This window comes from Leptopilina boulardi, unplaced genomic scaffold (assembly GCF_019393585.1).
Source record: "Leptopilina boulardi isolate dan_hultmark-lab unplaced genomic scaffold, ZJU_Lbou_2.1 LbouV2_371, whole genome shotgun sequence".
NCBI classification, from domain to species: Eukaryota; Metazoa; Arthropoda; class Insecta; order Hymenoptera; family Figitidae; genus Leptopilina; species Leptopilina boulardi.
This window is the reverse complement of record NW_026137942.1, coordinates 1,733,902-1,747,798: the sequence shown is the minus strand read 5'-3', so window position 1 is coordinate 1,747,798 and position 13,897 is coordinate 1,733,902. Positions and strand designations below refer to the sequence as shown.

At 32.0% G+C, this 13,897-nt stretch overlaps 1 protein-coding gene across 4 annotated transcripts in view; it reads right to left on the bottom strand.

Annotated features, from left to right (window-relative positions):
* Nucleotides 1-13,897, bottom strand: part of LOC127287493 (estradiol 17-beta-dehydrogenase 2) — a 158,883-nt gene that overhangs the window by 67,045 nt on the left and 77,941 nt on the right. For all 4 annotated transcript variants that reach the window (XM_051314464.1, XM_051314462.1, XM_051314463.1 and 1 more), the window contains exon 4: nucleotides 4,570-4,801. In XM_051314464.1, the coding sequence (XP_051170421.1) occupies nucleotides 4,570-4,801 (232 nt within the window). The remainder of the gene's footprint in view (nucleotides 1-4,569; nucleotides 4,802-13,897) is intronic.

Sequence of the window (13,897 nt, the reverse complement as noted above, 5' to 3'; positions counted from 1 at the left end):
GCATATAAAGGTGATTAAATAAATAGAAAATTGAATTAACATAAAATAAGATTACATTTATTCATTCAACCCCCAAACGATTTACATTTAGTTCCCCAATTGGTTTTAAATAGAAAAGGTTTACAATTTAAAAAATGTTTAGTTTAAGCTACTTGCTTAACAAAATCAAGTCTCACAAAAATGTCATTTATGACAAGTAAAAAAAACAAAGAGATCAAATAAAAGAAAACTCTCAATAAAAACAAAAACAATTTGTGTGTGTGAACTGTGTGTAATGATGTTTGTTTATCGCATTTAGGCTTTATATGTTTTAAATTAATATATATAGCATTAAAGCAACTCACCAGAATAATAATAAAATAAAGATACTGAAAAGTATCTAATTACTTTTCAAGTATGCGGAAGTATATCCTTTCTTTCTCTGTTCTCTAATCAATTCCTTTTATTTAACTTTTAATATTTATTGGCTTGCGACAATTATTTTAATATTTCAAAGTCTGCTTATTAAAAATTCAGAAGTTTGGGTTCACCAAACCTGAATTTTCCAAACAGTTAGTTTTGAAATAAAAACAATTGTTGTTATAAACAAAAATAAAACACTTTCTGAATTTAATCGTAACTTGCACTTTTAACCTTTATAGCACTTTGTACTTGATAATTAATTTTACCCTTCTTTATAAATTTAAGAAATTTTATATAATAATCGATTTTACAAATCGTGGAAAATTCACTGTATTATTGAGATAATTTCGTAGACTCTACCCTTACTGAGGGGAGCAAACAACTATTTTCGACCACTTTTAGTGGGAACAAACTTAATAAATTCTTCCGCCTCTTTGCGGACAACACATCCGCTTTGCGGGAAAGACAATATGAGACTCCCGAAGAATAATTCGGTGTCAACGATCACACCCTGTAGGTATGTAATTTTAAGTGGTGAGAGGGTTGATTTTGCAATCAACACCTCGTTGTTTCCATGCAAGTTTTAGCAAACTTGCATTTTATTAGTGGCGTGATCGGTTCAACCACCTGAATTACCTTTATGATTTCTTATGTTTCCCTATTTTCCAAATTAATGTGGCAACTTTTATACATGTAAGTCCCACAATCAGCGAAATCGATTGACAATTTAGTTCAAATTATTTCGCAATATTGAGTTCAATAATCTGACATCATTTGCGAAATAACCGTTGATATAGAAATTAAATAAATAAAAAAAATGAAATTATAAATAGTTGTTAAAGTAATTAGAAATATTATTTGAATATTCTAGTATCAGAAACTTAAATATGTGTTTGTGTTTGTGTTGTATAGGTGTAGGTATATAATTGACAAAGTATTTGTAACGTTAATTATATAAATATTATTTTTAATAAATAATATTTATCGCCCAAAAAAAAATTTTAAATATTACGGAAATCCGTCCGTAACAATTATTATAATAATTTTAAAAAAGTAACTGTTCAAATAATTATTTAGGTGATTATTAGATTCCATTTTCAAGCAAATATTAATATATTAATTTCAAACCGATTTCAAATTAGCCCGCCATTTGTGTCGTTTCTTCTTTTCTGCGCTACGAACCCGGGTTCAACCCCCCAGTCCCTCCAAATTCATTTTAAAAATTTCATCTATCAATGTTAGAGATAAATGAAGAGCAACGCAACAATTGAATAAATAATAATTCTTTTTTATTTTTACTAAATTTATAAATTTTATTGTTGAATTTATTAACTTGAATATTGATTAAAGAGAAAATATTAAATAATACAAGGTTGGACGAAGCGACTTAGCGACAATTGAATTCATTATATTTTTCCCACTCTTTTCGTCAATTAATAAAACCAATTGTCGATGAGAAATCGAAGTCTTTTAAGTGAAGTCTCCGAGTGAGATAGGTGGAACAACCATAGAGATAATATAAATAGAGTAGACAAGGTATAGGCGGCTGCGTAAGAGGGAAGTGTCCTGACATAAACAGAATGGGTTGGAAAGAGAAGAAAGATTTAACACCAGTATCTGTCCTTCAATAAGCACCAGCGCAAGAGAGACACCTACTGGTGCTAAAATCGCATTCTCTTTCTATCAAACGGACGCCTCTATACAGACCATCTCCACTCTATTTATATTATCTCTATGGGAACAACTCCTTAGACCAGGATTGTTCAGAGAATAATGCAGTTCAGGACGGGTCTCGAGTGGAGATGGTGTTTACAACCCGAAGTTTGGGGTTGCTTGAAGTGTTCATTGTGAAAAAATTTTCTCAGTGGAGAAATTCTTTTAGTTTGATTAAAATATTAATTTTACAGAGTGGAATTGGAATAATGATTGATATTCATTGTGGATTGTATTATTGAATATTGATTTGTGGAATACTGAATTATTGAATATTGATTTACTGGATATTGATTTATTATTATTGATTTAATTGAATTGTTTTGAATACCGATATATTATTGATTTGATTGTAGTAAGTTTTAATGCTCTATATACCCAAACACACAAACACAATATTGAACACATTGTTTTAATCTATGTAATAAATACTAATTTGGTTCTATCTTAACTTTATAAAATACATGTTTTTCTTTAGGGTTAAATTGTGACTTTTTATTTAGACTAGATCTCATTATTCTTTTTTTCTAATTGACCAAATTAGGAGTACAAACAAGAATACGACTCTCAACGACATTCTGAATAATAGAATGGTAGTAAGGGCTCCACTACCTTTATACTTAATTTTGTCCGAAGGGCATGTCGTTGGCCAACCGGAATTTGTAATAGGAAAAGTCATTTTTTTGTTTATGATTAATTTCCATAAAAACCTAAAACCATTTCCCATCAAATTCTAACCCTAACAGTAATTAAAGAAAAATAATTAATTTTTATACAACATACATTTATAGGGTAAGTGTACCAGTTACCGATGGTGCACCAATTGTCGATGGTCGTAATTTTCTTTTTCAGATAAACAGTATATTGTAAAAAATTTTAAAACAAAAATAATTTGTAAATTAACCTTGTATTTTCAATTAAATCTTTACCCCATTAAATTTGATATCGATGGCACTATAATAATTATTCTCTTATAACTATAATTCAATGCTGTCAGGTTATATGTTAAAAAATTCCATAGCATCGAGAATTGGAACCGAACCTCGAGAAATTGGATCACGACCATCGACAAATGGTGATTTTGATCAATTGATATTTAAATACAATTTTCATCTAACACTATAATTTATTTTAGAAAAATAAATATGAATATTAAACATTATTAAATTCTCCGTCCAAGCGAACAAAATTCAAATTTTTAAGTACATTTACGTCTGAAAAAAAATATCAGTCACATGTTGTCTAAAATCATTAGTGCACCTACCCTATTAATAAATATTTTAAGATATTTTTCATGAAATTCGCATATTAACTTTTCTGAAAATTCGCATTAAAAGTTCTCAAAGAGTTCGCAATCAAAATTTTTAGCAAACTCACAGCTAAAGTTCTCAGCAAGTTCGCTTATCAAACTCGTACCTAGGCGGACATTTCGCTATTCGCAATTAGCAATGTGAACTAACCAACTTCGCATGTGGATTAATGAAACAAATTCATATTTGTTTATAAAACATTTTAAATAGCACATAATATGTGACGCTCCACGGTGAAAGGGACCTTAGCTCCAAAAGACAAATTTTACAGAAAACGCGTTTAAAGTGATGCGTTCTGATTGGTTGGAGTGCTCCATCAGAATATAGCCCCACCATCTTACTACTACATTGCTATTTTGTACATCGGTGAGTCAGACGCGTCTGAGATTACTTCGTTCATCTTCGGCTTTAATATTATGCGCGCCAATTTTTGAATTAAAACACGAATGAAAACCGGCTTTTTTTGGAAATGTAAGTGATATATTTTTAATTAAAAAGCATTAAATTTTATTGTAAAAAACAACAAAAAGAAAAATAGAGAAAAAAATTATATAATAATAATAATATAAATATTTAAATAACTAATCTCCATGATTGGCTTTCCTAGGGCTCTGAGTGTATAGTTACGCTACTGAAAGAGCCGATGTCGCACGAAGCGAGTGAATCACACACTCAAGGCGAGTATGATTGTGTGAAAAGTGGAGGGGCTGGATTTCTGATACTGCCTTGTGGTGACGTCACGTAACCAAACATGCCCATGTTTAATTAATAATAACACGAAATCTAATAATTAAAAATTTTTTTTGAATTTTTCATGCGAAAGAGCAACTCCTAATCTATGGATTTACATCAATAACTAGAAATTCATGTTTTTGTAGCTAAGGTCCCTTTCACCATGGAGCGTCACATATTAATATAACTTATTAGTATCACAGTAATATAACATGAAAGATTCGTAATATCATATGTAACATTGCAGTTATATTAAAATGTCCACTTCAAGGTAATAATACATGTAATATGTTCACTTAACATCATATGATAACTTTAAGGTGATTAATATGATGGTGTCCAAGACCATGTGCTATCCGTACTGTCAGAAGATTAAAACCTTCAAATTATCCAATAAATTCTTAAAACTTACTCATAAAATGAGGATGGATATTTGTCCAAAACTGCATCTCTGAACACAGCATATAATATAGCGTTGATTACTTTTTGAGGTCGTACATAAGCTGCAACATTTTTAAAATACTGCTCTACTTTCTTAAATACTTCACAGTGAAACTTCCATACATCATTTCTCATTGAATCTTCCATTTCTTTAAAATATTCCACTTGACGAGACATAATGTTACTTTGAAGAAAAAATGACCCTAATGCAAAGGAAAAAGTATTATAGAAGAGTATCCCACATTGCACATCATATTATTGTACTAAGGTTATCGTATATTTATTTGTATGGGTTGTAAGGTCCTTACCGAAAATGCCTATATAAGATATTATACAAGAAAGTGCACATGCTCTTGTACAGGTACATGTACAAGTACTCCCACATAGCACAATACTCTGCTATAAGTTTATGGTATGGATTAAATGTACAGCTTCCCAATCAGTACGAAAACTTGCAAGAAACTTGATGCCCAAATTGTATAAACATGTAGTAAGTTTGGTGCAAGTAACAAAATGTCCTATCACGGCAAGGTAGTTTAGCAAGCTTACAAGAAAAAAAATTTGCTGCAAGCTTGTATTATATTTAAAAAAATATTAGAAACAATTTGTTTCTAAATAAACCTAGAATTCACTTTGCTTTGGAGGTTAAAAAACGTATTGCGCAGGCGTAGGAGCTTCCGTTTACAACTGCGCTTCGTGTTAAGTTTTGCAAACTTGTAGCAAGCTTGCCATGAGAGGACATTCTGTTACATGTACTAAACTTGCTACATGTTTGCACTGCAATTTTGGACAACTTCCACGGCAAGCTTCCTGCAAGTTTGTTGCAAGCTTTTGTGTTGACTGGGTAGTAAAGTTACAATATATACCTATAGTAGGCATAAAATAAACTCCCTAAGTAGCACGTAATATTGCAGTCATACTAAAATGTCATCCTCATGTTAATATTCCCTACTGAAAATCCCCACATAGGCTCCTATATAGGAAGCCATACGGTTTCCTATACAAAATCGTATACGTAATTGGAACAGGAATTTGAATAGGAAATTAAGTAGGAATTATCATGTGAATGCACATTATATCTTAATATCATGCGCAATAGTTTTCTTCAACTTTTTCGGCTGCGCAATAAATTTTTTTCATCTCTGTAGTCTATCAGGAACCTCTACTATTGAAAGATATATATCTTAGAGTTGCAAAAAAAATTCATATTATAGGAATTGAAATAGGAATGTACATTCCTGTGTGGATGTGGATTCATATGATAATTCCGACTTAATTTCCTATTCAAATTCCTGTTCCAATTACGTATACGATTTTGTATAGGAAACCATATGGCTTCCTATATAGGGACCCATGTTTGCCTGCCTGCATGAAGACGGATCAAGGAGGCCGACCTCGAGTTTCATTTATAACTTCTTTTTATAGACCAGACACCGGGGGAGTGAAGTTTGAAAAATTCACATCTGTGGGAATTTATTTAATTTTCTTATCTAAAACTGAATGTTTGCTTATCACCGAAAATTTCCTGAAAATTCAATGAATATTTAAAGGTTAACTCAGGAGAATTGAATCACCGGGTTCAAAATGAAAGATGACTTAATATATGAATTGAAGTTTCGTTTTTATTGGGATTGGCTAAACTGCAATACGCCATCAAGTTTTCCTACTTCTGACAACCATTTTCCTTTTTCGTCTTTATTTAATTTATACGGTAGAAAGAGAAATAAAAACCAAAATGTCTGCCAAGGTAGGTAAAAGTCACTGGACCGCTAATTCCAATATTGGGCAAAAATATTTTTTTAAATAAATTTAATTACTTCTTAAATAATAGTCATCATATATGAAAAAGGATAAAACAATATAACTAGAAGTATAAAAAATGAAATAAGTAAATATTTAATTATTATTATCATTCTGGGGTGGGAGAAGGGTAGGCAAAGTATCACGGTCCATGGAAATTTAATTTTTTAAGAATAGAAAAAATATCACGCCGTAGAGAGAGGGAGTTCAAAATACCTAAAATATGTATCACGTGACATGAGAACGACCCCCTAGAACCTTTAACGAAAATGTAATTTATACATTCAGTCAACCTTTGCGTTAAATATTTGCTCACATGCGGACATTTAAATATTTAAATAACCTTTTCTGAACCCGTCGATTCAATATTTCCAAGTTAACCTTTCAACGTTCAATGAATCTTCGGGGAATATTCGGTGCTGTGTGGGAAGGTACGTGTTTTTTCGATTCGTGATTTTAAATTTTGATTTTTTTGTAATCCAGAAGAGGTTTAAAGTAAATATTATACCAGAATTTAATTGAATTGCTGTGCGAATAAAATCTCAAGTAATTTTTGAGCAATAAAAAATTAGTTTCTGTGTTTGTTTCTTTTTTTTATACTTTTGCGACTAAACACCTCCCCGTAGTGAAGGCAGGCAACGAATTCTCGTTTACGTTTCTCTGTTAAAATTATGCCTTTATGGAAAAAGCAGAAAAAAATTATGATGCAGAGTAGTAATACTCAGATTTTAAAATAGCAAATCGAAAAAACTCCTTAGTTACAAAATGGTATGGGGTACTATCTGGATAGTACCAGGTACCATATTTGATCTTACATATACGGACAGCTATCTAGATTCTATCAGTTACTATATCCAAATTGTACGGAGTAACATCTTGATACTACTGAATAACAACCATACTTTTTGTAACATCTTTGATAGTACCGAGTAGCATAATGATGGTACCGGATAACATCTACATTTTACCATCTTAAGATCATAAGTTTTTACCATCTATTTCGGCGAAAAAACGCACTAAATAGTAAGAAAATTTAATATGATTAAAAAATGAATTCAGAAAGCGAAGATAATCTTACAAATCGCTAGGCGGAGGTACTGAAGGTAGCAAATTACGAATCAGACGTGTTACAAACCAAAATTTATTTATTTAAATTGAGCTTTTGAGATAGCCCTAAATTTAGTTTGAAGAGGCACCAAGCTGACAAGGTCTAAAGGACCTTGTTTGAATTTTGCGGGATCGTGATCCTACTTTTAAAAGTTACGCTCTGCTGTTGTTTTTCTTTATATGATTGGTTGAAAATCAATTAGTTATGGTGTTAAATGGAAAGGAGTTCTGTTGAAAGGTAAGTAAAATTTATGTATATTTAATTTACATTAGTTCATTTATTAAAAAGAAAGTTATGAAGTTAACAAGTGAATTTAACTAGTGAAATTTAAAATAGTAATACTAATACTAATTTGTAATACTAATTTTTTGAACGATACAGAACTTACTTATTCTACCGACGTCAGCTAGAGGTAGTTTTCTTGCCGTCATGCGAGAACGCTTCTTGTTACACTTTAACTAGGTTGCCTTTTGCAACCGATTGTTCGATTTTACAGGTTAATTTATTTGGTTACCCGAATAAGATTTTAACACTGTGTTGTGGGGCCAATGCAGCGAAACGGCGCAGGCGCTACACGCACGGACAGGCCCGTTATTAAACAAAATTCCGTTTAATAAAATTTATTTATCAAATTGAATATTTTCCCGCCGCAGCTCTCACAGGGACTTCGTCGGTTAGAAGACTTCTATTTTATTTGTCGTCCGCCTTTCGTGTTATACTTTTAATTTAAGTTCTACACGGGGATCCGACGCGCACACGGAGAGAAAAATCAGGGCTTTGTAGCACGGAAGTAGTTCGTGAATTTTTCGCCCGGCGCCTTTCTTCCCCGTAAAGTATGAATTCGTACGCTTTCTGCGCGACGAATATCTATGCTACAAGTCCAAGTCAGATGTGCCTTGGTAGCAAGAAACCGTGCTGCATTCGTAGCGACGCCACGCGAATAACGCAAGCACTAGCAAGGTGCTTCTTTTCCACGAGTTCCGCCCTATTTCGGTAAGAAGAGCTTCTTGCAAATACACTTTCGTGGGTACTTGTGTATAATATTATTATAATATTATTTTATTTACTTTTATCATAATATTATTATATTATTCAATAATTAAATTTATCAGACTTCTTTTACCCATTATAGTTTATTTATTAAAAACAATTTTGAAGTTATATGCTTTAAATGGCTTTAAATTGAATTTTTAAAATACGTTTTCTGAAACGTTTGCACGAAAGTGTATTTGCAAGAAGCTCTTCTTACCGAAATAGGGCGGAACTCGTGGAAAAGAAGCACCTTGCTAGTGCTTGCGTTATTCGCGTGGCGTCGCTACGAATGCAGCACGGTTTCTTGCTACCAAGGCACATCTGACTTGGACTTGTAGCATAGATATTCGTCGCGCAGAAAGCGTACGAATTCATACTTTACGGGGAAGAAAGGCGCCGGGCGAAAAATTCACGAACTACTTCCGTGCTACAAAGCCCTGATTTTTCTCTCCGTGCAGACGGGCTAAGTAGCGGCGTTCTTGAGGTCTTGCAACACTTTGCCAGGCTAGAGCCAGGAGATGTTGCTCGGAAGAGTCAAGAAGTTGTACTGCAATTAATTAGATTTTGCGACTAGCCTCTGGTCCTTGCCTTCAGTGTCAAGGTGGGGAAAACGAAAATTTAGATGGAAGTAGGGGAAAATTCCTGGGCCCGGTGGGAGTTGCATTTTTGCTGATCTTTTTGATTCCCATGCAAGCTCCGTGAGAACGGAAATAGTCTGTTAATATGAGACATTTCTGAAACTTATTTTAAAGTAACTAAATTAAATTATAATATTATTTAACAAAATTACAATTTAATTTCACTATAAATGGTGCAATAATTTATTGCAATTATTACAAACCTCATAGTGGATGGCAAGTAAATTGCGTATCCAATTGCGGCTATACCCATATCTGTGATCCATGGGTTTTCGTTACTTGTTGTAAACAATAGTTTCAACAAATGTCTATAGCAATAAAAATCTTCTGCAATTGGGTAAATCAATGTTTGAAAGTAATATGCATTCACATAGCAATGAATCAGCTGTTGGAACGCACGTGCTTTTATTTTGGTGCTGTGTTTACAACGTGCAGGCCCAGAGGGGTGAAAGAAAGGTTTTACGCACAGTTAAGGCAGCGAGTAGAGGCAAGCGTGGCGCGTGCGTGTTAGTGCCCGTAGCATGGCGAGTCCCATGGTGGTGTGAGTCTTGTAACCGAGAAACTCGTGAGCGCACTGTAGTTTATGCACAGTGGTTTCGCGCCCATGTGTGTTGCCCTGGACGTCCCACATACATGTGCTCCACAAGCCATGAGATGTGTATATTCAAATATATTTTTTTTATATACTTGTACTCTATTTTAATTGTTTAATGATTATGGTTATCAATATAATTCTTAACATTTATTCGCATCATTATAGTTCTTCTTTATAAAAATGTAGTCTCGCCATTCTGCTTCGTAATATTGTTACAATATTTTCGCTGACATTTAATACTACGCAACCTTGCAACATAATACTTTTCGCTATCCAGCTTCGTAACACTGTCACAAGGTTAACCTCTGGAGACAAATTTAAAGACTTAATCTATAGTATTTTATATTTGGAAGAAGGGTGCCGAGTCAAGAGTATTCGCGAGTTGCCGACGGCTTCTTATCAGGGTGTCAGGTATCCAAATACAAGGTCTTGCTGCTTATAGCGAGTCTTGTTAATGAAAAGAGTTTAAAATATAATCGGCAGTGTTGCCGAATAGAAATTAAATTTTAATTAGTTGCAATGTAGCAACTAACTCTTAACACGTAACAAGACGTGTTTTCAAAATTCCCAAATGGCGGATTCAATATGTCAGGCAAAAATATTAAAAATTAGTCGGTTTTACATAAAATATGTGTAATGAACCCTTCTATATTAATTAATTAATAAAGATCATTGAACTTATGTAAAGTTTTTTTTAATTCTAAGTCATTGCAACATAACCAACTACTGTTGCAATGATCTATACGAATGAGCCCTTGCTCAAAAAATTTGCTAAATGCGAATAAAGAAATAAATTTCAACACCCAAGCAAGGGAGTAAATTGTTATTCCTATTATTTCCATAAAATAAATCTAAAAGAAATAAGCCTCATTGTAACGACTTTCAGTGTAATGCTTCTAATAAAGCAAGCTTGCAATTATTCAATAACTCACCCAGCACAACAGCTTACTACTATAAGTTTACAGCAGACTTACAAGTAAGTTTTGTAATATTACAGTGTAAACTTATAGTAAGTTTAAGGTAAACTTAAAATGTCCGCCATACAGTGACCTCACACAGTAAGGCTACAGTAACCTTACAAGGTAAGCCCACTGCAAGTTTACACGGTAAGATGACTGTAAACATACATAGTAAATTCGTTGTAAGTTTATAAGGCAAGTTTACAGTAAGGTTACAGTAAGCTTACATGGTAAGAATAAAATATTAATAAATTAGTTTAAACAATATTTATGCGCAGTAGTTTCCTATGGCACTTAAGGATGATCAGTAAATTTTATTAAGCTAAACCCTATCAGGGTCTCTCACCTATATAAAAATACATAATTTATTATAAGAAAAATTTATCATATATTGTATAATTTATATATTTATAATTTATTATATGTATGTTTATAATATCGTAAGCTTATTGTAACCTTACTGTAAACTAACATTGTAAACTTACATGGCAACCTTACTGTAAGCTTACCTTGTAAACTTACGACGAATTTACTCCGTATGATGACAGTGACCATAGCATGTAAGCTTGCAGTGGGCTTTCCTTATAAGGTTACTGTAGTCTTATTGTGTTAGGTCACTGTATGGCGGACATTTTGAGTTTACCTTAAACTTACTGTAAGTTTAGATTGTAATCTTACATGTAAGTCTGCTTAATTAATTATCTGCATGCAAACTTGCAGGAAGCTTGCTGTGCAAGATGTGCAAGTTTACAATACAAACATGTAGTAAGTTTGATGCAAGCAATAAAACGTCGACTTACAGCCCACACAGCACAATAACTTACTACAAGTTTGCGGCAGACAGTAAGACTACAGTAACCCACTGCAAGCTTATATGGTAAGGTCACTGTAAACATACATAGTAAATTCGTTGTAAGTTTACAAGATAAGCTTACAGTAAGATTGACATGTAAGTTACAGTAAACTTACGATATTATAAACATACGTATAATAGAAATATAAATTATTCAATATATCATAAATTTTTGTACAACAAATTATGTATTTTCTCATATAGGTAAGAGACTCTGGTAGGATGACTTAATAAAATATACTGCTCATTCTTAAGTATTACAGGAAGATACTGCGCATAAATATTTTTTAAACTAATTAATTCTAGAACATTGTTACATAAAAAGTTACCAAACCGTTCTATATTATGCGAACTTCACAGTTTTGTAACAATCCCAGTCGAAAATCCTACGCTATGTTAAGCTGAACAAAAAGTTGTTTTGAAGTATTGAGATAACCATTAGAGAATTGTGAGACAGTAGATAACTAGCTATAGAAAACTTTCAGGAAGCCTGTTATGGCCGATTTTTCGCTTCCACGGAAAGCTTGAAAATAACAAATTTTGTACGTTTTAAACAAAGCATTCAAGTAGCTTTAAGAGAGTTATCAAAGAGTTGCAGGATTTTGTATATATAAAAAGAAAGCGTTCAGGTGGCGAAAATTAAATGAAGCGTCATGGATGTTTCAGGAAACAGCGGAAAAATGACAATGATCAAAAATTAAATTTAACCTTTCTTTCCATCTTTATTTATCTCGTAAAAATATGATGTACTAGATTATTATATTTAAATATTGAAGAATTAAAGAAAAATTATTTACGTCAGACTCGGTATTTCCACAGTCTTTTTAAAAGGGTACAATTGTTTTATAAAATATCTATTAGTGATATTAAATACTTTTTTTTAAATTAATTATTATCTTCTTTCAATTAAAAGTTAGTTGTCAATTAATTTTCTATAGTGAAATTACACAATTAATATTGATTAATAATTTAATGTTTCATGTAGAATACTTTTAAAAATTTGTAAATAAAAATACGCTGTTAAATTCATTTTCATAAATTATGAAATTCTAAAAGAATAAAGAATATATTATTTATAAAAAATATTCATAAATATCAAGTATAAAAATAATAATCTATTTTTTTTAAATATTAAATATTTTGTCTTTTTTTAAGAAATTGTATTCATTATTCAAAATAAAAGGTTTTCACCGTGTTCGTATTCCTAACCCCAAATTTTGCTCAAGTTATATATAATTTTTTTCGTATATAATTTAAGTGTTTAAAAATAAACGTTTTCTTTGAAAAATAATTTTTATATAATATATAAAGAATAATTATTAATTGTATAAAACGGATTTACAAATTACTATAGAATTTTTATGATTTTTCGATGTAGTTTAATTTAATGAAATTATTCTAGTTTTCAGGAAGTGTAAAAAAGGTAATTAAATTACATATTAATTTGCAACTTGTGAAAAGCAAATAGAATTGCTTTCTTACACATTAAACCAGGCATTAGGAAAGCATTCACCAAGCAAACTGGTAGACCTTTTGCTAGAAGCTGTCCACAGATATTCAACAAGCTGTAGAAAAAGCTTCCCGTTAAGAAGTCAGAAAGCAAATATCACAGAATTTTAGGTCTAATGTATAAATAGTTGCCATGAAGCTTTTGAAACCTTCATAACAGTTACCTGAAGACCATGTGAACCCTTCAGGGAAACTTACGATTTTCGACTGGGATGTTATGTAACGTAGTTTCCAACGTAGTTTTAGAACTGTGTCCGAACAATGTTATGTTGCAGTTTAGTTCTGGATGACATTTGTACCTAAAAATCGGAACAATTCTGCAACAGTGTTACATAACATTTTTATAACAATATATTCAAAAATTTTCTGCAACTAATCTTTCATAGCATGTATAGAACTGTATCATAACAATGATGGTTCTGCTCCTCAAGTCTTAATTTTCCTCACAATCAGTCGCAACTTATCAAATCAATTTTGTATTTATATTCCAATGTTAGTAGATATACTGTGCCGGTTCTGGATCAATTAATATTGTGTCAATGTGTGTAGGTGCGTGTCCGTGTGATAGGCCAGGGCTGTGCCATTAAAGGGGGGTTTGCGGGTGAAAAGGGGGTCGGCGTAATAATCATAAGTATGTAGCGGAGATGCGAGAGGGGGGGGGATTTGTTAAAAAAAATTGCTTGGTAACATTTTTTTTTGCTCAATTTATTTTTTGCGAATTTTATTATCATTATTTTATTTCATGACTAAGTATTTGGGAAGAGAGGGGGGGGGGGTTATTCTGAAAAACAATTCTCAGAAATAT